This window comes from Mauremys reevesii, linkage group 7, assembly GCF_016161935.1.
Source record: "Mauremys reevesii isolate NIE-2019 linkage group 7, ASM1616193v1, whole genome shotgun sequence".
Taxonomy (NCBI): Eukaryota; Metazoa; Chordata; order Testudines; family Geoemydidae; genus Mauremys; species Mauremys reevesii.
The window spans coordinates 115716274-115741229 of NC_052629.1; the positions used below are offsets into that span (position 1 = coordinate 115716274).

At 40.4% G+C, this 24956-nt stretch overlaps 1 protein-coding gene across 3 annotated transcripts in view; it reads left to right on the forward strand.

Annotated features, from left to right (window-relative positions):
* The window catches only part of LOC120369125 (RING1 and YY1 binding protein), an 81990-nt gene that overhangs the window by 54038 nt on the left and 2996 nt on the right, over positions 1-24956 (forward strand). For all 3 annotated transcript variants that reach the window (XM_039482058.1, XM_039482057.1, XM_039482059.1), the window contains exons 4-5: positions 22492-22668; positions 22808-22906. In XM_039482058.1, coding sequence (XP_039337992.1) covers positions 22492-22668; positions 22808-22906 — 276 coding nt within the window. The remainder of the gene's footprint in view (positions 1-22491; positions 22669-22807; positions 22907-24956) is intronic.

Here is a 24956-nt window from a genome sequence, read left to right on the forward strand (position 1 = left end):
ACCACAGTAGTTTTGATATGAAGACTGCATTTTTAATGACGTGAAGAGTTTTTATAATGACAGCACCAAGGGTTTCAGATCCCTTCTGTATCTTCGGTTTTCTTTTAAGAGGTGAAAGACTTGTGCGTTCATTCTTTATTCTTTGAGAAGAGGATGGATATATTTGTGCTATTTTCTGATGCCCTATGTTTAATTTTTTTAAACTGTCTCTCTTCCCCTCCCCCTTACTCTCAAGAGCTGTGTAATTTTTGTATAGTGTACCAATTTCTTCATACTGATTCTTACACTTTATGCTCAGCAGTGTCCTAGTGGAGTAGTCTAAGCTGTTGCATAGGGAAAAGTGCTTTATCCTGTATGTTTAACTAAAGATGAAATAGAAAGTGCTGATTTTTAACTATTCTTCCTGTCCTGTAGTAGATGTACTTAATTAACTGGAGGAAGTGTGAGTTAACTGTGAAATAATAAGACTGGGACTTTTCAGCTTGGAAAAGAGACAACTAAGTGACGATATGATAAAGATCTATGAAATCATGACTGGTGTGGAGAAAGTAAATACAGAAATGTTATTTACTCATAATTCAGGAACTAGGGGTCACCAAATTAAATTAATAGGCAGCAGGTTTAAAACAAAAGGAAGTATTTCTTCACAGAATGCACAGTCAACTTATGAAACTCTTTGCCAGAGGATGTTGTAAAAGCCAAGACTATAACAGGATTCAAAAAAGAACTAGATAAGTTTATGGAGGATTGGTTCATCAATGGCCATTAGCCAAGATGGGCAGGGATACAAACCCATGCTCTGAAGTGCCCCTAGTCTCTGTTTGCCAGAAACTGGGAATGAGTGATAGGGGATGGATCACCTGTTCTGTTCATTTCCTCTGAAGCACCTGGCATTGGCTACTGTCAGAAAACAGGGTGTTGGGCTAGATGGACCATTGGTCTGACCCAGTGTAGCCGTTCTGATGTTCTTATGAAATCTTGCACTGTATATATGAAAGCATTCCGTACTTTACAAATTTTATATACAGGAGTTACTGAACTGGTCACAGAGAATTCTATCGGCGCACATAAGCAACTCCCTACACAACTGCTTAGGACAAGAAGCGAAGACTGTTGGATAGAATTGCAACTGCGGGGGGAGGATGGGATATAGGTAGGCAGAATACAGTTCAGTTGCTCAAATTGGAATTTGGCCAGGACACTAGACATGGTAAAGAAGGTGGATGTTTCTCCCTGCAATTGTTGAACAGTCACTTGGGCTTCCCCCAGCACTTTTGTTAGCAACTAGAGATTACATTTGGAAGTAAAGCAGAACCTCAGAGTTACGAACACCTCGGGAATGGAGATTGTTCAGAACTCTGAACAAAATGTTACAGTTCTTTCAAAAGATTACAGCTGAACATTGACTTAATACAGCTTTGAAACTTATTATGCAGAAGAAAAATGCTAACCCTAACCTACTACCCAGCTCTCCTTCCCCCATTTCCACTGCCCTACCCCACCTCCCTTGCCCTGCCCCACCGCTGGCATTCAGTGTTGTACAGGAAATAGGATGGTGGCCATGCAAGGCGCCCAGCGCACACAGAAGGGGAAGATGACCCGCACTAGGATCCAGGAGGCAGTGAGCCGGAGCGGCCACTCTCCCTCACCCAACAGAAGAGGCTCTGTCCCACCACCTCTGCTCCCCACCAGGGTGAGCTGGAATCATGTCGGGGGGGTGAGGGAGGTGCAGCGTGGGAACAACAGGACCCCCTTCCCCAGCAGAACGAGTAGAGCAAACCCTGGGCAGCTCAGTCCTTGGAGAAATCAAGGGTGGGGGCAGTGACTCATGACCCCGCGTGCTCCCCCCCCCCCACACCTTTCCTCTGCTTGGTCGGGCAGTGCCCCCTCCCACCCCAAGCCTCCCCAACTTACGTCCATGTCAGTTCATAACTCTAGTGTTCGTATCTCTGAGGTTCTTCTGTATTCTCGTTGTGATCTGCTATGCCCATCTCTCTAATGCTACAGAATTGTCAGCCCTTCTGAGGGCTTAACCAGGAAAAAGTGCTGGGTGTTGCCTGGTTTTTTAAAACATGATGGCTAATATTTTAAAATCCTAATGTAGATGTGGGAAGTTGTAATTTCAGTGTGTTAGATAGTTGAGGTGATCCTTGGTCTCCCCTATTTTTTTAATCTATCATGGTTTTATTTTTTGAAAAGCAGAACTTCTCCCCCACCACCTTCCTCTGCCCCCCCCCATATGTATTGGCATAGAACAGTGGTGGAGAATAACTATTGGTTAACTATTGTTTCTAACCACGTTGATCTGGTATGTGAAATATTTCATGAATGAAAGAAAATTTGGCTGCTCCTAGCCTTAAACCATGCTATTGTGAAAACAGACTTTGTAGTGCCTTTTGCTCTTGCCTTATGAGAATAATTGAAGCTCTCATTCCAATACAGGTAAGGCAGTGTGCAGTATTGTGAATTTTATTCACACTGATGAAAGGACTTCTGGAGAAAATTATGTGTAAGAATGTATAGAAGGTAAGCATAGTGAAAACTCCATATGACTTTCAGTCATGATTTAGAAGGGCAGATTTGTCATGGAATTTATCAAAATCATGGTAAATTTAGTAAAAGTCACTATGGGGGAAAGTGGCGTAACATCTTGGGAGTGCCATTTAAAGTGGTGGAGCTATGCGGGAGGGGAGATGTTGAGTCCTGACCCAGGGGTGGGAGACTCTGGGAGGGGCTAGAAAATAAGCCTGCCCTGCAGCAGCAGCTCCTGTCATGAGGGAGGAGTGGCTGGTCCAAACTTGAGCAGCACTGTGACCCTCAGTGCCAGGTTGCAATACCTGGAACGGGAATCCAGGCCCAGCCCCACAGGCCAGAAGCCAGCACTGCAGGGTGGGTTTATTAAAATCACAGACACAAGAAAAAGGCACGGACAAATGTATGGTATCCATGACATTTTTAATGCCGTGACAAACCTGCAGCCCTACTCGTGACTATTTGGGGGCGGGGAGGTGGAATTAAAAGCACAAACTCATTTTAACAAATAGTTTACAACTTGCCTCATCTGGTTTAACCTTTGTTGGTCTGTTGCTATTTCTTGCTCAAAATGGGAAAACAGACTCCTTTCATTTTGGATATGTACTGTAGCAGGTTTGTTCCTTAGAGGATAGATGATTCAGGTTTTTGAAAGTTTTTTCTGTTGGTTTGGTGACCATCTCAAATGAACAGACTGATTTGGTAAAGAGCAGTCTCTCCAGAGGCATGGCTGATATGTCTTGCTTGATTTAATCCTTCTCTTAATTTAGTATTTGCATCTGGAATACACTCTGTATTGGAATTGCCTACTGTTCACCGACATGATTCATAGCCCCTGGATCCTGTTGGGATCCATCACTCCTCATAGATTCTCAGGAAGTAGCGGTGGTGCATAATGCCTTTTTCCATCTGACTACCAAGAGGTTATGACCTTACTTCTTTAATGCAAGGCTCAGAATGGCATCCATGTCTTTGTTACCTCCAGCCATGATTACTGTAACATCCTTCTATTAGGGCTACCCTTAAAGACTCCCCATTTACATTTAAAGGTTGGCAGTGAATGCTGTGGGACCCAACTATTTAAGGCCCTGATGCTGAAAAGACATATTTATGTGCTTAAATTAGGTGTATGTAGTCATATTCAGTTTAGCAGATCCTCCTGGTCTACACTGAAAACTTATATTGGCATAGCTATGTGTCTCAGGGGTGTGAAACATTCTCTGTCTCTCACTCACACAACCCCCCCCCCAAATGGAAGGATTGTAGTTACCGCCTCTCGGTGAAGCTGCAATACTGCAGCTGTGCTGCTGTAGCATTTTAAGTGTAGGCATATACCCTAAGTGAGTGCCTCACACTAGTTATGCCATAAAGATAAAATCAACTGGGATGCTCTGACTGTTGGCCCTGGTGTCGAACTTGGCACTTGGGCCTTCTCAGTACAGGGCCTGAAATTTGGAACTCATTCCAATTGGCAGTCTACCAGAGCCTCAGTTTGGCAGCTTACTGAGGACGATGTAAGATGTTTGTTTGTTTGTTTTTGGCTCTTACTTAATTGTCCTGCTTTGCTTTTATATTTAGACTTGTGAAAGTGCCTGTGCTACCAATTATGAGAAGTTGTGTACATGGTTTTGATTTGGTATCACAGTTTTAGATGGGTTGTTTGTCATGGCAAAATATCTGAATATTCATGGCATTATCTGATGATAATTTTAATTTAAAGAAAAGTCATGTCACACAATCTTTTAATAAGCTATTTTGATAGAAATTGTAAGAAGTCAAGTACTCCTTCTTTAATATTATAAAAACTACAATATTGTGTAAGAGAAACAAGGTTGGATGGGTAATATCTTTCCTAGATCTGAAGAACTCTGTATCGCTCAAAAACTTGTATTTTTCCCCAACAGGAGTTGGTCCAGTAAAATATATTACCTCACCCACTTTCTCTTTGTAATACCCTGAGACCAATGCAGCTACACTGCAAACTACAATGTTGTGTAACATTTTTTAAAGGTATAAAAACATGAAATTTTACTATACTGAAAGGAGACCACATAGAGACAGATTTGTTAATTAATCATGGAATCTTGCCCAGTAGTAGGTTCACTAAGTAAAATGTCAAAAACTGACTTTTAGGTCATTTCATAAAACATGAAAGACCATAAGCATTGGTCATGAAAGCCATGCTGTTACAAATATGGAGCCGTAATCCTGACACTTCGATACTGTGGTTATAAGTAAGGCTACATTTTAGTCATGGGTATTTTTAGTAAAAGTCACGGACAGGTCATGCTGCAGAAGTCACGGAGGTCATGGAAAATCACGGAATCGGTGACTGCCGTGACAAACTTGCATCCTTAGTTATAAGCCTTAAATAAAACAAACGTGGATCCCTGCTGGCATGATGGTGTCCTGGATTCCTTAGGACACTCAGGTAGTTCACTAATTATAAATAAATAGGCAGAACATGGCTAGCCCATTACCAGCAGATGCTTCCCTCCCTAATGCCTATGTTATATTGATTTAAATAGAGAAATGAAACCTTGCCCTTCATAATTGCTCTCCTACTGTCCTTATTTAAAAAATCCTCTTATGAGGGGGAAAAAATGGAGGAGAGGCAGAGATTCTGTGAAGTCTAGTAGGGACTTCACTATTGCTGTTGATTTTAAAAAGAAGATGCTCATACTAGGGTGATGGGCAGCAATATAAAATTCTTCGATAGGAGTGAAGTTCAAAATATCCTCCTCATTTCTAAATCAGCTGTGTCATCCCAGCTGGGGATACCTGTTTGAAAACTGAAGACCCAATCCTCCACTCACTCTTGAAAATGGTCCCTCCATGACCTGGGAATTAAAAGCTGGTGTATTTTGTAAAAGGGAAGGAAAGGACTGAGAAAGGTGGATGAACATAGAGAAGGAGGTTGGGTATCCAAGGAGTTTTGGTGGGTAAGGGAGACACAGATCAGGGAATTAATTGTAGAATCCAGAGTTGAGATTTCAAAACTGAATGATTCCTGTGGCACCAAGGGTCTACCAGGCTGTGAAGATGCTCATGGGGAGGAGCCTGGGAGACCCTAGTCTTTCTGGCTGGTCTTTTCTGGAGGTGCTGCTGAGAGGAGAGAGGGTGCACCATGGAATAAAGCCTTAGATAGGTCTCCTTCTGGCTCTTCCTCACTGACATAGGGCCTCCATATGGAAAGGGGGAGGTCAGGGTGTTGGTCTCACTGTCAAAGGCAGCCTGTGCCAAATCTGAGGAAGAGAAAGGGGCCGGGGATGCCTTAGAATATGCCCCTTCTGCCGTTAAGTTTTTGATTTATTGTGCCCAAATCTTTAGGAGGCTCTGGATGCATATTGAACCTTTCATTAAATATACAGTACCATCAAAATTAGCCGTCTGAATATGCAGTATTCATTGTGGATCTCTCCAGTCCACAGTATAAGGAAAGTATCAGAGGGGTAGCCGTGTTAGTCTGGTTCTGTAGAAGCAGCAAAGAATCCTGTGGCACCTTATAGACTAACAGACGTTTTGCAGCTTGAGCTCATGCTGCAAAACGTCTGTTAGTCTATAAGGTGCCACAGGATTCTTTGCTGCTTCTTCAGTATAAGGAAAAGAAATTAACATTTCTTTAGCAACTTCTTTGTAGGAGAAAGCTACTTCTGAAGAAAAACCTGCATGCTAATGTAGCTTAAATTTGGATGTTTTAAGAGAAGGTTTTGATTGTAACAGTTCCAGATCCTAGGCTTGAGATCAATTGAAAATCATTTTTTTGTTTTTGTTTCTTTTTAAATAGTTTTCCCCCCTTAATTACGCTGCAGCCTGTTTGGGATTTAACTCCTGTTTTAATATTTTCTGGTACCTAGTATAAATTATACCTTGACTTCTTAGAAACATTGTTAGGTGGCCTCAAACTGTGCAAAGGTTTAAAAATTCTTGTGAACAGATTTCACTCAGTTTCTCAAGAATTCCTCCTGTAGTACAGATTTTCATCCAGTCCTGCAGCATACAGTTTTCAGGAACCAAGCACTTAAGAGATAACTATTATTTCCTTAAAGCTGAAGCTTTGACCTCCCTGCTAAAAAATTCCTATGGTCTTTAATTACATTACATACAGTATCTCTGCTGTATTCTAATGTTTTATAATTGGAGATATACCAATCTCCTAGAACTGGAAGGGACCTCGAAAGGTCATCGAGTCCAGCCCCCTGCCTTCACTAGCAGGACCAAGTCCTGATTTTTGCCCCAGGTCCCTAAGTGGCCCTCTCAAGGATTGAACTTTCAACCCTGGGTTTAGCAGGCCAATGCTCAAACCGCTGAGCTATCCCTCCCCCTCAAAATCAGAAGGAACTCTTAGATTTGGAAAGTAACTTCTTTTCCTTATGAAGCAGAGTTAGGATTTTTAGTGAGTATATTAATGTAACTTGCTTCTTGTACCTCCTTAATGCTGGTAGGCTCGCGCTCATAATGGTGAATCTACAGTTGTTTCCCCCTGTAATGTGTATTTTGGTTGTAAACTATTTCTTCTGAGTTCTGTCAAGTTAAAACTTTTATTGAATAAGTTCTGCAGTTGATCCATTGATACATCTTGGTGTGTACATGTAACTATGAATGTGCTGACTTTATAATTTACTAAAAGGAACAGATGAGACAACATAAAAAAATTGAGGCCAGGGGAGTTGATTTCACAAAATCAGGTGTTTCAACTTAGTTGGTAGCAAAGAGTTAAAAGTTCCAATCCGTAAGTGGTATATTGAAACCTTTCAATAGTTTATTGTGTATGTTTAAATTTACCATATACACCCGATGGATAAGTAAAAATGGAAAAAATTTATAACCCGTTCATAAACCGATCTTATAATTCAGGAGTCAGCAAACTTTGGCTCCCAGGCCATCAGGATAAGCTGCTGGTGGGCTGAGATGGTTTGTTTACCTCGAGCAAGCGTGGGCAGGCACTGAGGCAAACCTAAGTAAACAAAGTGTCCCGGCGAGCTAGCTGCTTACCCTGATGGCCCAGGACAGCAACTGGTGGGGAAATTTGGGGAGGGGAAGCTGGGAGTCAGGGGAGTAACCCCTGTGACCACCCCCCACATGACCCCACCCCGAGCCCAGGACCCCCACACTCCCCATCCCATCTCTTCTCACCTTATCTGGGGAGGGCCAAGGGAGGATGTCTCTGACCTGGCTGGAGCTGCTCCATGCAGTGTGTTCCAGCGGGCTGGGCAGCACGGCACGGCCACAGCCTGCCCTGGGGGCGAGGCTGAGCAGCACGGCTGCAGCCTGCCAGCCCCGGAGCTGCAGCTGCTTCGGAGGCTGGGGGGAGAGCAGCATGGCTGGAAGTGGAGAGACTCTGGCCCTGTCTCTTCCCTTCTGCTTTGCTGACTGTGCTGCCTCTCCTTGCTCCCTCTGTTGAGGGGAGGGGCTGTGTCCCACCTCTCCCTCTCTATACCTGTTCATAAGCCGACCCCCTCCCCTTTTTTACTAAAAAAAATTTGGGTTATGAACGAGTATATATGGTACTTAAGTTTGTTGGGGTCTTTTTGTTTGAGGAGCAAAATTACATATCTTGGCTTTTTGTCAAATGGATGATGATTTTCCTCTTTCACATTTTGTTAAATTTAGAAAATGTTATCAGTGATACTTAATCTTATATGCAGCTTCCCTGAGATAACTTTCCTGTATTTCCTTACATATTGCATCTTAGATTAATATCAATTCAAATTTTTTTCACTTCTAAAGAATAATTGCTCCAGACTGATAGTATAAAGAACAACTGAAGCCCCGTTTACACTGTGGTTATAATTTGTCAACTGGCTACAAGATAGTGAATGTCCCATGGTCTTGTTAGTTTTACTGAAAACTGAAGTATTATGGGTGGGACCACAACTGTTAAGTCCAATTATGGAACATTGTTATGGTTTCCATCTACACTGCAAAGTAGAACTGTGCTTGAGCCAGTTTCTATGTCTTGGTTATTACTGTAATGTAAACAGGGCCTTGGAGGTGGCTGTGTATACTGATGCACAGTATATTTCTTCACTTGAGAAGTCTATACTGTTTCTGATTATATTTATCCGATGCTTGGGTTACTTAGATTAATTAACTATTTCTGGTTACTTGTCATCTAAGAGTAAAAGTCATTCATAGTAGTTTTTGTTTTACTTTTGGCTAATTGCATTTGAAACAATACGTCAAGAAAATCCAAAATCTTCAGAAGTAATGGTTTGTGTGCTTTTATTTAATCTCTCATGCTCTTTCTATTCCTGTTGGTGTGCTCTGTAGTCATCCAGTTGCCTTGTCCTTTTGGTGTATTGCTTAACATATACACTTGGGACTAAAATCTCCCCTCAGATACATCTGAGCAACTTCCACTGAAGTCATTAATGTTGTGCATGTTTATACAAGGAGAGCTTGTCCATTAGTCTACACTCTTTCTGATCTCTGAAAATGACAGTGGGCTCACAAGTGAGTTTCATAATATGCAACTACATAGCTGACTTAACATCTTCTAAAACTTTTGCTGTTTTTAGATTTGAAAAAACCAAGGTTTTGAGAAAATAGAACTTGGTATTTGAAGTAATGTTTTGAAGGGTTATTGTCTACCCTCTTCTTGCAGTGCATCTGTCTCAGAAGAGTGCTCCTTATTGCATTATGATCTTGGAACAGATTGTTTTATAAACAACTCTCACACACTGCTTTGGACTCTTTCTTTGTTAAATCTGTAGTTGAACACTTGAGGATTCTTAAACTGTTTGTGTACTTAGACTTCATGCTGAATTGCATATGAGACATATTTGCTTTCTTTGAAGAAATGGTGAGACCCCACTCAGAGGTTGGCATATTGCACCACTGTGTGAAATTATTCAGATCATCAGTTCTTCATGTTACTTTGAGATTTTTTACTTGGTAAAATACCACTTGATGCTACTTTCACTCCTGCGGTAACATAGTATAAAGGTAAAAGCAATTATAATTAGATCCACACTCCTGGGAATGGCATGAGTCCCCTAAGACTTTCTGTGCTTCCATGAGTGTTACCAGGCATTGAGTCTATCCTGGAGGAGTCAATTGTCTCAGTCTTCAGGAGGTGGCTGGCTTATGCCTTTCAAATCCTAGAGCAGGGGTCGGCAACCTTTCAGAAATGGTGTGCCGAGTCTTCGTTTATTCACTCTAATTTAAGGTTTCGCGTGCCAGTAATACATTTTAACGTTTTTAGAAGGTCTCTTTCTATAAGTCTATAATATATAACTAAACTATTGTTGTATGTGAAGTAAATAAGGTTTTTAAAATGTTTTAAGAAGCTTCATTTAAAATTAAATGAAAATGCAGAGGCCCCTGGACCGGTGCCCAGGACCCAGCCAGTGTGAGTGCCACTGAAAATGAGCTCACATGCTGCCTTCGGCACGTGTGCCATAGGTTGCCTACCCCCATCCTAGAGAAAGGGTCAAGGACTCTTGTGCAGGTACAGAATTTGGGAGCACATAGAAAATATACTGTACCGTGTGGTAAAAGTGATTTTGCTAAATAATTCTACTTTATTTCCCAGTAAATAACTTGCATCAAAAGTATGCTGCTGGCTATTATTCCAGTTAATTTGGCATTAACAGTAGTTGTGAATAAAAGGGCAGAACTAATGGATTTTAATACCCTGGACCTGATTCCAAAGGACAGATGGTACTTTGGCAGGCAAACATTTTGTTGGAGAAAAGGAAGGAAATATATCTGAGGTATCTACAGAGACTTATCAGAGTCCCAAGAATGTGGATCAATTACCGCTCTTGGAAATTAGAGACATGTGCAATGAGACCCCTGCTGAGCGATCTTGTGCTACTGTGTCATTAAAATCAAACCAAACCCAAACTCCTCAATTCTCTATTTGGAATTGGTGTGACCACTGCTGGAATATCGTTTCCAGTTCCGGTGCCCACAGTTCAAGAAGGATGTTGGTAAATTGGAGAGGGCTCAGGGAAGAGCCATGAGACTGATTTAAGGATTAGAAAACATTCCTTACAGTGATAGACTTAAGCATGTCAATCTGTCTAGTTTAACAAGGAAAATATTTAGGGGTGACGTAATTATGCTATATGTTCCTACATGGGGAACAAATACTTAATAATGGGCTGTTCATTGTATCAGAGAAAGGTATAAAGTATCCAATGGCTAGACAAATTCAGACTGGAAGTAAGGGGTAAATTTTTAACAGTGAGAGTCATCGGCGATCCCTCGAGGACGAGGAAGATCTCTTTTACAGGTTTTATTTTTCATGGGTCCTTTGACTGAGGAGTCTGATCGTTAAGCTACAGGCTCATTGGCAGACATTACAGGTGGTGTTGGAAGACAGGGCTGGGATGCGATTGCTGCGTGACTGTTGTCTTTCCTTTTCTGGCGTTTTTCTGCGACCAGGGCAAAGCAGTTTTCCTCAAAAGTGGATGTTCCCTCTTTGAAGAGTCTTTGCCAGTCATCCCTATCCTGGGCTGCTATCTCCCAGTGTGTGGTGTCAATGCCACATTTCTTGATGTTTATCTTGAGGGTGTCTTTAAAGCGTTTCTTTTGGCCTCCCCATTTACTTTCTCCTTTGGTGAGTTGGCCATACAGCAGTTGTTTTGGTAAGCGTACATCAGGCATACACACACAATTTTTAACAGTGAGAGTAATTAATCATTGAAACAATTTACCACGGGTCACGATAGTTTCTCCATCACTATTTTTTAAATCAAGATTGGATGCTTTTCTAAAAGATATGCTCTAAGAATTACTTGGAAGAAATTGTATGGCCATACAGGAGGTCAGACTAGATAATTATAAAGATTCTTTCTGGCCTTAGAATCTATGTATGTATGAAACTCAACTATTGCAGTGATTGGGTATCACTTTTTGGTAATAAAAATTTCAATTTGTAAGACCTAGGTGCCAAAACTGCTTTGTGGAGAGGTGTATGCATTTCAGCCTGTCGGTTCATGCCTCACTATTGTCTTCCTACAAAGATTACTAATTGTATTTTATTCTGCAAACATCTGCTTTTGTGACATGAACTGCGGCTTCCCAGAGACTGCCAAACTCATTTTAACTGGACTATTTTACTGCTCTCCAGTGATAATTTTCAAAACGCAGATTAATTTGGTTTTGTTTTGTTACTTGTCTTAGAGGACAAAGGTATTATTTATCTAGTTTACTTGCTTCTGAAATCATCTTATATGTTATTAGTCACATCAGGGTCAAATTTAATAGCTAAGCCCTTACCCAGGAAAACTGTCACTTAAATAAGCAGGCATTTGGCCAAGTAAGGAATGACTAATGTTGGCAATTAATTGATCTTTGACTATTAGCGGTAAATATGCCCAATGGCTTGTGATGGGATGTTAGATGGGGTGGGATCTGAGTTACTACAGAGAATTCTTTTCTGGGTATCTGGCTGGTGAGTCTTGCCCACATGCTCAGGGTTTAGCTGATTGCCATATTTGGGGTCGGGAAGGAATTTTCCTCCAGGGCAGATTGGCAGAGGTCCTGGGTTTTTTTTGCCTTTCTCTGTAGCATGGGGCACGGGTCACTTGCTGGAGGATTCTTTGCACCTTGAAGTCTTTAAACCATGATTTGAGGACTTCAGTGGCTCAGACATAGGTTAGAGATTTGTTTCAGGAGTGAGTGGGTGAGATTCTGTGGCCTGCATTGTGCATGAGGTCGGACTAGATGATCATAATGGTCCCTTCTGACCTTAAAGTCTATGAGACTAAGATCTCAGCCTTTGACCCGAAAAAATTAACTGTTTTAGACGCTTGAGTCAGAATTTGGTCTTTTACTACTACTATCTTGGTAATAAAGAACTTGCAGGTGTTCTGAAATTTGCGTGTCATTTTAAGGTTTATATTTTTAATGCAGAAATCTGGGGTGTCTGCAGTGAGTTCCTAGTTACAAAGCCATGTGCAAGTGTGTTCTCTTACAGAAGATACCAAAAAAGCCTGATTGGGAAAGAAGTATCTGTCTTGCCTAACTGGGCACCAGCTGAATCTCCTCGTATTCCAGAAATAATCATGGCATCAAGGTGATCCAAAGGGGAGAGGTGCAGTCAAAAAATACTTGTAGTGTACCTCTTTGTAATCATTCGTAAAGATGAAAGTGAACGTGAGGCTTCACTGCACAAAGTAGCGTCCTCATGCATTAGCCTTACTGTTTGTACCACTCTGTGCTATTGCATTTTGTAACCTTCCTGCTTCGGCAGTTTAAACTCTCATTATTATTGAGTTACTTTCAGTCTTAAGGATCTGTTCAGTTGAAGAGTGAAAGTTGTAACAACAGCCTCCTCTTTTACAGGTAGGAACGTATTTCCTATCTGTCTTTAGTTCAGTTTCCTTTGCTAGCCTAGTATATTAGTTACCGTCTCGTTCCCATTGCTCTAAATAATCCTAGAGATTAAAAACCTGCTCTGTTTACTACTCCTTTTCCTGTGGACCTGAGTCTGCTAATCATTGTTCCTCCCTGGGGTGTAACTTCTTGACTAAGACTTTTGCCTAGCATAAGACCTGGATTTATGCAGCTTGCTGCCTCTCTGGATTTCTGACCATTATATTTGCCTTGCTCCAAGTCCACATGAATCAAGGATCTAAGTGTGGTTTGCTAGGCTGAGGAGAATGTCCCTGCCACATTAACTCTCTCCATAGCTGTAGGTATTGTCATATAATACTTAGTAGTTTCTTTGCCTTCACTTCCAATCACTCATCTCACTAGCATCAGACACCTATAAAACATACTTGACAAGCAAAGCTGGCTGCTGACATGTAGCAAATACCAGTTCACAGGAATCCAGACTTTGGCCAGATCCATTGGAATGATGTTGTGACCCAGGGATCCAGATTCTTTGGAACGATATTGACTGGCAGGCTGTTGTGTGAATATCCTTTGGATTTTACTCAGCTGTTTGAACATCAATAAAACTTGGCCCTCACTTTTTTGTTTTTGGTCTGGTCTGTTACATCTCCTGGTCTGAAAACCACTAAACAGTGACTACAAATTAGAACCCATATTGGCCAATGATTTCTCACTGCCAGCTACTTGAAATAATATTAATAATATTAATATTTTTTGTAAAAAGTCACATCCAGAAAAGCTTGGCTAATCTGTTGCAGGTGTCTGTCCCATAGGTAAGCGTGGCAAAATTCAATTTTGATCTTTTTAATATTTTGATGGATAATGATGTTTATTTTTAAGCATTTTTTTCCAATGTTTATTGATTTAAATTTTCACAGCGCAGGAAAAAAAGAGGGGCCAGACAATCATTATTTAATGACCGATATCGATATGGAAAAAGTTAAGCTTTATAACTGTTAAAACACAAATTGTCAACATCATATATGTAAAAATATATAAAGTAAATAGCCTTAAATCAAACTCTAAGAAATTCTCAAGCAGCATTGTTCTTACTTTGTAAATTTTGATTATTATTGATGGAAATATTTCTTATTGGTTTGTGTATATGTGGTCAAGTTGATGTTTATCAACATTTACCAGTAAAAATCTAATCCGTCCAAGCCTACCCGTAGTATTAAGAATTCAGTCACATGGTGTTTACTGTCAAGCCTTCTGTGAGTTACCAAATTGCAATAGCCCTCAGCACGAATTCAAGTTGAGTGAAGAGATCCACTTCCTAACTAAAGACGTCCCACTCTCTCAAATGGTCACCCAATGCTCTCTAAGGAGTATGGTCATCTGCTCCAAATGTCTACCAACTTTTCTGCAAGAATCATCTTCAAATTGGATCCAGTGAAAGCAGGATGGAAAAGACCCCCTACGAATCCTAAAACATGGTGGCTGGACAGTGCCAACAGACACCTGTTCTCCACCCCATAACACACCAGATTTGGCACAGGACAGAACATCATAGAGGCCCATAAGATATTTGGTGGCCTCTGTGTTGTCCAAGTGACAACATGAGAGCTAACTCAACTACTAAGCTCACCACTGCTGAGAGGAAAATCCTCTGCAACAGATTGGTAGATGTTACTTAAAATGTGTATCTTCTTGCTTGGGTGCTTTGGGAGGGCTCTGATTAGGTTGCAAAAACAGGTGGGACATTGTAGTTACCACCATATTTAATGTGTGGCAGTTTCGTGTGAATGTAGCTTTATGAATTCCTGAAATGTCACTTGTGTTTAAAAGTTTTTCAGGGGGATATTGTGATTCATTAACTAACTCTGGCTCATGTATAGTGCTGGTTAATCTTAACATTCTCGCTAGTTCATGCAGTCTGTATTCATACATTCATTGATGCAAGTGAGAAGCTTGTCTACACTTGCAGCACTTCAGCGGCACATCTGCATTTGTAATACATGTCCCCAAGAGGCAGTAGCTAAGTGAACGGAAGAATTATTTTATCAACCCAACACTGTCTACCCCCAGGAGTTAGGTCGGCTTAACTATGTCGCTCAGTGGGTGGATTTTTCACACCTCTGAGCTACCAGAGCTGGGTAACTTTTTAGTATAGATCAGGACTGAGTAAAAGACACTAAAATCACAATACACTAAAAGTCGAGCTGTTACCTGAGCATTTCTGTTTGACAGAAGGCTAAGGCTTTGGCTATACTTACACTTCAAAGCGCCAGCGCTGGGAGAAAGCTCTCCCAGCGCTGTCTGTACTCCACCTCCCTGTGGGGAATAACGTACAGCGCTGGGAGCCACGCTCCCAGCACTGGGGCTTTGACCACACTGGCGCTTTGCAGCGCTGCAAATTTGTAAGTGTAGCCAAGCCCTTAGAGTGCAGACTGCCTTGTGTTTTCGTTTTGGCACCCAAACAGGATCTTGGTATGTGAAGTGCATTAAAGTTCAATTTCCTTTCTGTCTCAGCAGGATTTGGGCACAAAGCAGTTAATCTTCATTTTCGAGGTAATTTTTTTTTCTTGCAACAAGTGTATGTTGGAGACAAGTTTCTGCGCAGGTCACTCTGTTCTCATGCTAACTTGTTTAAAAAAATGGGATATTTTTGTTTAAAGCAGTAGTCTGTTTTTTGCCAGCTCTCCAGTCATAAAATGGCAGATAAGAGCAAAATTGTGGCCAGAAATACTCAAGTGCAGTGTGGTGTTAAACTAGCACAGAGAGATCCTGCTATACTTTTAGTGACTCAGAACTCTGGAACAGATGCCTGAGCAGGTTAATTCATTCTATTCCAAATGGAAATGAGGCTTCAAATCACCATCTCCTTCTAATTTTTAAAATATGAGCAGAATTGTATACCTCTGAATATACTGATTTTTGTCTGTCTTCTACCTTTCTGGAAAGCAAAGTAAGCTATTTTATAGCCACAGCCAGTGAAGGAGAAGGGAGGGATAGCTCAGTGGTTTGAGCATTGGCCCGCTAAACCCAGGGTTGTGAGTTCAGTCCTTCAGGGGGCCATTTAGGGATCCTGGGGTAAAATCAGTACTTGGTCCTGCTAGTGAAGGCAGGGGGCTGGACTTGATGACCTTTCAAGGTACCTTCCAGCTCTATGAGATAGGTATAATACTCCATATAGTATTATAAGGACTCATGAGATTGTTATAGGGACATCTTGTAACAAGTCCTGCTCCACTCTAAAATTGGAAAAACCTAAGCTATACAATAGAGAAATATAGAAAAAAGGTTCTCATATCTCAGGAAAAGAATGGGATATTTCAAAAAATAATTGAGATGAAGGATGCTGTATATGGACACATAACCAAAGGGATACCATGCATTTTTATGTTGAGAGGGGTTAACTATTTTTAAATTTTGAGTTTTCTCCGTGGAAAAGATCTCCTGTTTGAGATAGAGTATGGCCCAGAGGCCAGGCAAGCAACTTACATATCTGGACATAGCAAAAGCATTACTTCTGCATCATCCTCTGTGGTTAAAAATGCATTGTGGTAGGTGTGTGCTTGCTTGGCTTTTCTCCATGCAAAGGTCTTCTATCCAGTATAGTTTGATAATCATAATTTTGTAAACTATATCCTAAAATTGTGTTTTTCCTTGGATTTTCAGGGACATGGGTCCCCATAACTCACCCAGGCATTGTTTACTTTTCTCCTAAGTTTGATAGATATCTGAAGTAGATGACTAAATGTTTACTGAGGCCTTGTCTACGTGAACATTTAGTTCAGAGTGAGGTATGAATCTATCCCACACTAGCTTCTCACACACTAACTGTCCAGGGGGATACTGCTGATGTGCACTGAAAGTTCATTTGTGTACTTTATTCTATGCCACTTTGAAATGCAAGTAGAAAAAGTGCACTAATGAACTTTTAGTGCATATCAGTAAGGTCTACACAGACAGCGGGTGGTTGGCTACTGCGGGTTAGATTCACACTCAAGCTAGTCATTAACTACATAAATGTTCACGTAGACAAGCCCCTAGTTTTGGATTTTTTTAAATTATTGAAATAGACTGTTTTTCGACCTAGCGTCTCTTTTAAAATAGCATGTCCTGAATTAAAAACAAAAATATTTGCTATCAAACATGCTCAGATCCATCCTTTTTCTCCCCCCACTCTCCCAATTCCCCTTTATTTGTGCACTCTCCTGCCTGCTACCTCTTTGTGGCTGTGCTACTAGTAAATAATCTTTTTCATGGAGTAGGGAAGAGCGTGTACGTGAGCTTGCTGGAACTATGCATGAGAGTTATGTCACTGACCATCCCTGAAACAGTAAAACTGACTATACATACAGTGCTGTCAAGTGCACAGAGTAAACAAAGCATGTGAAATTATGAAAAATCCTCTTTATTTTCTGTGATCTTTCTTCTGGAGGTTACCTTTGACTATTTCCAGAGGTAGATGTGATTTTCAAGTTTTAGTGTCCCTTTAAAGAAGTTATATTTTTAACTATACAGTGCTGCACTCTTAACTCCTCAGCAGAGAATATGGGTGGAGGGTTATAAATAAAATATACTGATATGCAAGCTCCCCAATCATGGAAGTTGGAGCAAAGCTCCACACTTGGCTAACATTATGAAGAGCAGATCAAAGTGCTACTAAATAGAAAACCTTATATGAGATTCTTAAGAGTGTGAATTTCCTAATATGATGTTTAGACAAAATGCATAAACACAAATGATGTGTTTCTGATTTAACTAGTTATGTAAGCAGCAAGTAACTAAAACTTCCAGTCACTGCTGGAAAGGCAGCTTCAGCAGTGACGTCAGCCATGCAGGGGGACAGCCTGTGCTCTCCAAGGATTTGTTAACTCCTACTTTGCGTGATCCATTTTGGAGAAAGGATGTGAAGATGAAGCAATGTGTGAACATCCATTTTTTCGATCCAATAGTACAAGCTGATGACATGGAAAATTGTAAAAGTTGCAAAATGTATTTAAAGTTTAAAAGATCAATAGGTTGCATTTCACAATCTCTGCTATTTAAGTAAGACTTTTGTTAGAATGGATCATTAATTAGGTAAAATCTTCCTTCTACATGCATAACCAAACTGTTCTATTAGTCATGTTTATATCCACTAGTCACAGCTGTAGAATCCTTATTTAAAATGCAAGGATGCAAAACTGTCCCCAGTATTCCATTAAAAAAAATCAGTAGATAGTCTCTTATCCTTAAATCCCCCCGCCCCCCGAGGAATATTATTGATAAGATAAGTAGGCTGCTGATATAACGGTATTTAGAATTGTTCATAACTTGGGCCTTGTGCATACTATAGGTCATATGAGCAATAATTGTACCAAAAAAGCTTTCTAGGATACATTTTTCAGTTTTACTGTTTAGTGAGGCCCTCTGTATGCACACTCTTGAGAAGTGTAAGCAAACCACATTATAAACTGAATTGGGCTGTAACTGTGTTGAAGATTCTAAATGCAACATGGGTGTTTCATAACCTGGTTACAAATATTATTCCAATTTGTTGTGCAGACTGGACCATAATGGTATGTTGTGATAAAGCTAAAGCCTTGTACAAACAGGACCATGTTTGTAGTACAGACATGGTCTTAATGGAAGCAGCTTTGGACCCACAAAACAACTGCCAGCAAAATCCCTTCTGTTGATATCAAGAGAAGTTTTTCGTTACATAGGCCTTCACATAATGGTGGCAGAAACTTCTGGGAACACTTCCATTGTTTTCATGGGGCATCTGTAGATATTTAAATGTTACATTTTTATCAGCAAATAGTATTGTTCACCTTCATTTAAAAAAAACATGAAACCGCTAAGCAGGTTTTAAACAAGCTCTCTCATCTAAATTTTGGTGTTTCTTTAACAGAAATGTCACAGGCAGTTCTTAGTGTGGTATTTCTTTCTGTTAAAATACGTTTATACAGCAGACTTCTTAGTCTGGAAAAGCAACTATTTACAGTAGGTATCTTTAGCTGCCTTGTTTTTACTACTTGGTAATATCTAACAGGCCCACAGAACTGTCATTCTGAAGAGCTGGCTAATCAGTGGTTCCAAATTGGTGATCTCTAATGGTGATTTTACATATTGCTAACTTGCAGAGAGAGGTTAATTTTGATCTTGTCACAGAGCCCTAACTTTTACAATTTAAATTATTAGGCGTAAAAACTTCATCAGTAGTCTTAGAAAGGCAAAAATACTGACACATGACCAAAAAAAAAAGGTGAAAAATTGCTCTTATAATGCATGTGTGTATAACTAAGAAAGCAGCGCCCAAACGAGTGAAGTATAGGATAGTGTTATGTAGAGTTGTTTTCACACTATTTCAGACACACCGCCTCCTACTAGTCGTCCTATGTGACTGCGTGAAACCAGAGGCCTTGTATGCACTAACTAGGCAAATCTGTTTTTCAGAACCAGTGTAGATGCAGGAGTCCTGTTAATGGTGTGTTGGGCATAGGCGCCAACTCCATGGGTGCTACGGGGCTGGAGCACCCATGGGGAAAAAATTGGTGGGTGCTTTGCACCCACCGGCAGCTCCTCACCGCAGCTCGCCTCTGCTCCACCTCCTCCCTGAGTGTGCTGCGTCCCCGCTTCTCCCCCTAGCTCCCAGCGCTTGCACCACGAAACAGGTCTTTTGCGCGGCAAGCACTGGGAGGGAGGGTGGAAGAGGGGGAATATGGCGCGCTCAGGGAAGAGACAGGGCTGGAGCAGGGATTTGGGGAAGGGGTCCAATGAGGTAGGGAGGGGGTGGAGTTGGGGCGGGGACTTTGGGGAAGGGGTTGGAATGGGGGCGGGGCCAGAGGCGGGAGTGGGGTGCGAGCACCCACTGGTGCTGGGTAAAGTTGGCATCTGGTGTTGGGCACATTTTTAATACTATGTTATCTAACCATAGCATCATAGGGTTTTGTATTATTATTTTTTAAAAGCCTGTGATGAGTCTACACTACACAACTGGTAGCACTGATGCAATTGCATTGCTGCTGAAAAATTACTGCAGATTTTTTTAGTGTAGAGGTAACTAGGACCTAATCCAAAGACTGCGAAGTTGTCGGAGTATCTTTCCATTCAATTAATTTGATTTAAATGGGCTTTGGATCAGGCCCCTAAAGAGGTTTGGTGTCACAGATTCTAGCCTAAAATAAAGGAACATTAATAGTTTAAAATGGTGTGTAATTTATATGGGTTTTTATATAAAAAAACGTTTTCTTGCCTTTTAATAATGACATCCTAGATTAATAAAACTGGAAGAATCTTTAAAACGTATCTTTTACCCACTTGTGCTGTTTCATCTCTATTTCATTCAGGTTGGACAGCAAAAATAGACTAGTCAATTGCACTTTTAGTTTCTAGTAACTTTCAATATCCAGTTCTGCTCTAGCATAGTATTTGCGAAATGTCTGAATCCCAAAAAGTTGTTCAGCAAATATTTTAATTGATTTTTTTTCTTGCAAAACTAGGGATTGTTTAGATTTGTATTCATTTATTTATTTTAACTTTGGAACTAATATTAACTGACCTTTTCTAAATTTTTCATGTAGTGCTGAGGTGTAATAATTTATGGAGTCCTTTTGTAAAGACATACAAGAGCGGTTACACAAATGGACTGACCTATGTAAAACTTTGTATGTGTAGCAAAGAACGCATTGATTATGTTTGTCTCTGGTTCCCTGCAGAACATTTTGTACTATCTTCGGATCTTGTATGAAATGAGAACTTTGTGTGCCAGGAAAATCTGGCTGATTTCATTCTTGAGAGGAGTTTATTTTGTAGTCTGTAGTATTTTTGTTTTTGTTTGAATCTAGCAGAACTAGAGATCCATGCTGGATGAGTTTAAGCTATATCTAAATCTGCTTTAAAAAAAAAAGGTAATTGAAAATGTGCGAATATGTGTGTACACTTCAACTTTAATTTTATATAGTGTTTATAAAAGCACAGTGTCGGTATATCCAGAGTTAAACGTTAGGCCCAAGAGAGAGAAATGAAGAGGTATAAACAAGGTAGCAAACAGATGGGCTGTGTGAAGAAGGCTGTTAGGGATGGCTAGAGCTGCAGAGGTGAATGCTCTCTCTACAATCCAAGGAGTTTGCAGAGAGTGAGCTAGGTGATGCTAGGTGAGGGAAGTAGAGAGGATCTGGTAACATTTTCAAAAGCCCTTGAGTGATTTGGGAGCCTGAGTTCCATTGATTTTTAGTGAGACCAAGGATCCTAATCCATTTGGACACTTGGAAAAGTTTTGTCCTAGGAAGCATTCATAGAGATGTTTTATTAACCAGAACAATTTTTAACTTGAACCTGAAATAAAAATAGGGAGCCAATGGAGATGTTTGATGATAGGGAGGATGTGTTAGTGCTGCTTTTGAACACGTGTGAAGGAAGTCAGCAGTCTGCACATGCTGGGCTTTGGAGAGGCCAGAGAGAAGGAAAATATACAGTTGTCAAGGTGAGAGGAGATGAAGGAAGGAATGAGGATTGTAGAAGGGATGAATGTATGAATTACTACTGAGAGCACTCAGCACTGAATTGTTAACTATCTGGTGGGTTAGATTTCTGCTTGAAACATTTGAAATAAAAATCTGTCTAAAAAGACAGAGTAATTTGTTCTCTTCCCATTTCCCCTCCTTAATGTAACCTTTTCTCTTTTTCTGCCTGCACACTGCCTGCCCCCTTAATCACATTATCTCCCTCAAAAACTCAAACCTACTAGCCTTTAGTCACAGCAGAAACCAGCCATTTCACCTCACGTTGTCTTTTTTGCCCCTCACCTGGACAGCAATAGACCATTTTAGAATTCTTGATCTCAGTTACAGCAAGTCAGCTAACTAGGGTCTTTGACTAAGGACCTCATATTCCAGAAAGAGCATCCTTCAATTTTTGTTTGGTTTTTTTTTTTTGTCTAAAGAAATATATACGTTGTAAAGATTACTGAATACTATTTGGAGTTTGTAAACAATTGTGTTGAGAGTGAATGCTAGCTGGAGATTGGCACAGACAGACATGACACTTAATGGTACAGTGAATGTCCCATTTGTTCTGTTATTTGCAATGAATTACAATCTGAGCCGTTGGTGGGACACAGTAAATCTTAGTTGCTCCTTATCAGTAAACCTTCTGTTGCTCTTTATCTGTTGTTCAGGCCAAGTCCACTGCTTCAGAGAACTAGAACTTATTCTGAAAAACTAAATGTGAATGGCACCTTACTAACTTTATTTTTCTGTATTTAACATATTACCAATCTGTCTCTTTAATAAAATGAGATAGCACTTTAAGTCTCAGATGTTTGAAAGCTGTCTGTCCATGTAATTGTGAAAGGTTTAAGAGTGTAAATTTGTGAAGCACGTGGAAAAGAATATTATATTTGTTAGAAATATTGAGAAGGGTTCCTGGACTGTGGATTAGTACCAATAAAATTCTAGTTTGTAGGGCTGTCAGATTTTTAGTTTGAAAGTTTCATATTTTCAGGTAGCTGGTAATACCTGGTACTAAGTAAGGAAATATCCTCTGTTCCTGAAAGTCAAATATTCTTCCATAAGCGATTAAACGGATCTTAATGGTGCTTCTGCTATATTTGAAATGACATGTCCTTTATTAAATCATTGATTTGTGGGTCTTATTTTTTTCTCTTTATAGAAAACCTAGAATAAACTCTCAGCTGGTTGCTCAACAAGTTGCCCAGCAATATGCCACACCTCCGCCTCCCAAAAAGGAGAAGAAAGAGAAAGTGGAAAAACAAGACAAAGAAAAGCCTGACAAAGAAAAAGAAATCAGTCCAAGTGTTACGAAGAAGAACACCAATAAAAAGACTAAGTAAGTTTCAGGGGGACACTAGTAAGGTTTACAGTTAGTTATTCATTATGTAAGCTTTATTAATGGTTGTCTTGCCAAGCAATAGTGCACTTTAATCAGCCAGAAAACCTATTATAATTTTTTTCCCCTACTTCTACAGACCAAAGTCAGATATTGTAAAAGATCCTCCTAGTGAAGCAAACAGTATACAGTCTGGGAATACTACAACAAAGACCAGCGACTTAAATCACACTTCAAGGTAAGTTTAATATAGAATCAATTGATGTTCATTTAGTTAGATCTTGACATCTGAGAATTGAACTGAAGGGTCCATATTAGTGGGTTTTTTAATTGGGTTGACAGCCCTAGAGACAGAAGACTCTGATTTATCCACAGAATTGGTATGGCATGAACATCAGTAGTACAAGCTTCCTCTGTGCCTGTGCATCTGAATGATTACCTGGAAAAGAGTAGCTTCAAATAGTGGAAGCCGTTGACTCACTAGACACTCAGTCCTTGGCCTTCTGATAAAACTGTCATGTGTCAGTTGTGGTGGTTTGTTGCTTTTAGGCAGTTAAACTGCTGTGTAGAAAATAGACATTAATCTCCTCAAAGGAGGGCACCAGTCAATTTCTTCTTACCTTTTCTCTATTTATACCCAATAACTGTGTAAAGAGTGGATATATTATATTTGCCTGTGCCCATGCCTCCAATTCAAGCACTATTTTGATTGTGTTCTTAGGGGACTACATGAAAGGTCTCATTAAACAATTCAGGCATTTACAAACTTTATTTTTGTCCAAGGATAAAACAGTTGATTTGAGTTGATATTTCAGATGGGCTTTTGCCTGTGTGTTAGAGTTAAGTCCTATCCTCAGCTGTGATGACATTGCAGGTTTCTTTAGAAATAAAAGCTATTTCTCCTTCTCCAATGCAGCAGGCCCAAATTCTGGTCGTCTTTACACCTTGAAGTCATGGAGGCAACAAGCAGAATTTGACACCACAGTTTGACTACCTGTGTGAAAGTACCAAGGGGAGGAGAGTGCCTTTAAATTCCCTTTTGAGCATCAACCAGATTTGTTAAGCCCTCCCAGACCCTGAAGAATGAGCAGGGGGGTTAGTCCCAAACATCAGGGTGGATGGAAAGCCACGGCTGTTACCACCTATCACACTCCTGCAGTTCTCCCCTATTTTCTTGTCAGCAACAGGGTATCTCCCAGCTGCAGCTGTTTGGGAATCCCCTGAAGTGGTTTGGTAGCATGGAGTTATTCTGGACAGAAGTTAATGTGGCTTGGGGCTATGTTAAGCAGACCATTGAGAGGGAGAAGTCTGCTCAGTGCACCTGTCACTGTTCCAGCTCCTGCCAAGTCACAGCAGAGAGGTGTACTCAATAGCAGAGAAGGGCACTGGCAGAGAGATCTGCACCAGGATCCCAGTGACAAGATCCGGGCCAGGCTTTTTAGCTGTTTCTGAGTACGAGAGAAAACAAATGAGTCTGTAAAGTTACAGGAAGAACTGGGTTTCCTAAAGGAAATGGGGACTTGGGGGAGAAAAATAAACAAACCTACTACATTTCCTGGAATATTTACTGCAGATACCAAGGATCTATCAGTATAGCGTAGCCTTCGCCTACTAAGTCTCAAAGCTGACGAAATTGCCCAGATATGCTGAGCTAGTTGGCCTTTAGCACCCCCACAAGCCAGGTGACGTTAATCTTTTCATCTAAGTCTGTGGTTACATAGATGTGTAAATGAGTATATACGTACTTATGTGTATGTGTGGCTTCACATTAGAACTTACTGACAGCACCTACGGGTTTGAAGAATCTAGTGACTAAGTGGAGGGGCAGTATTAAAAAGAAAATAGTTATTCAGTGTCAGGTTGTTATCCCAACATAGTTATAATTTAATATTTAAACGTGATTAAAATATTAATGTTTTTCCTGTTAAATGTGACGCAATTTTCTTTCTAGGTTACCTACAAAACAGTGTTTTTAGAGTGAGAAATTTACAGCACACTTGATTGAAGGTTTAAATTCACAAGAATATCGTTATTTTCCTTTTGAAACTATTTATCATTATTTCCCCCCACTTTAGATAATCCTCATGTAGAACCTACATCTGTTTCAGTGATTTTTATAGGATAATCTTGGAAGGGGTAGCACTGGGATGATCATCTACAAATTCCCGACACCAGTGGAGATGCATCAAAAATATAAAATCGGGTCCACTTCCTCTTTTCTCACTATTTTGAGTTAGTCCAGTATGACCCAAATGGAGAGGAAAGGGTTATTTTCTGCTCAGTTGGAA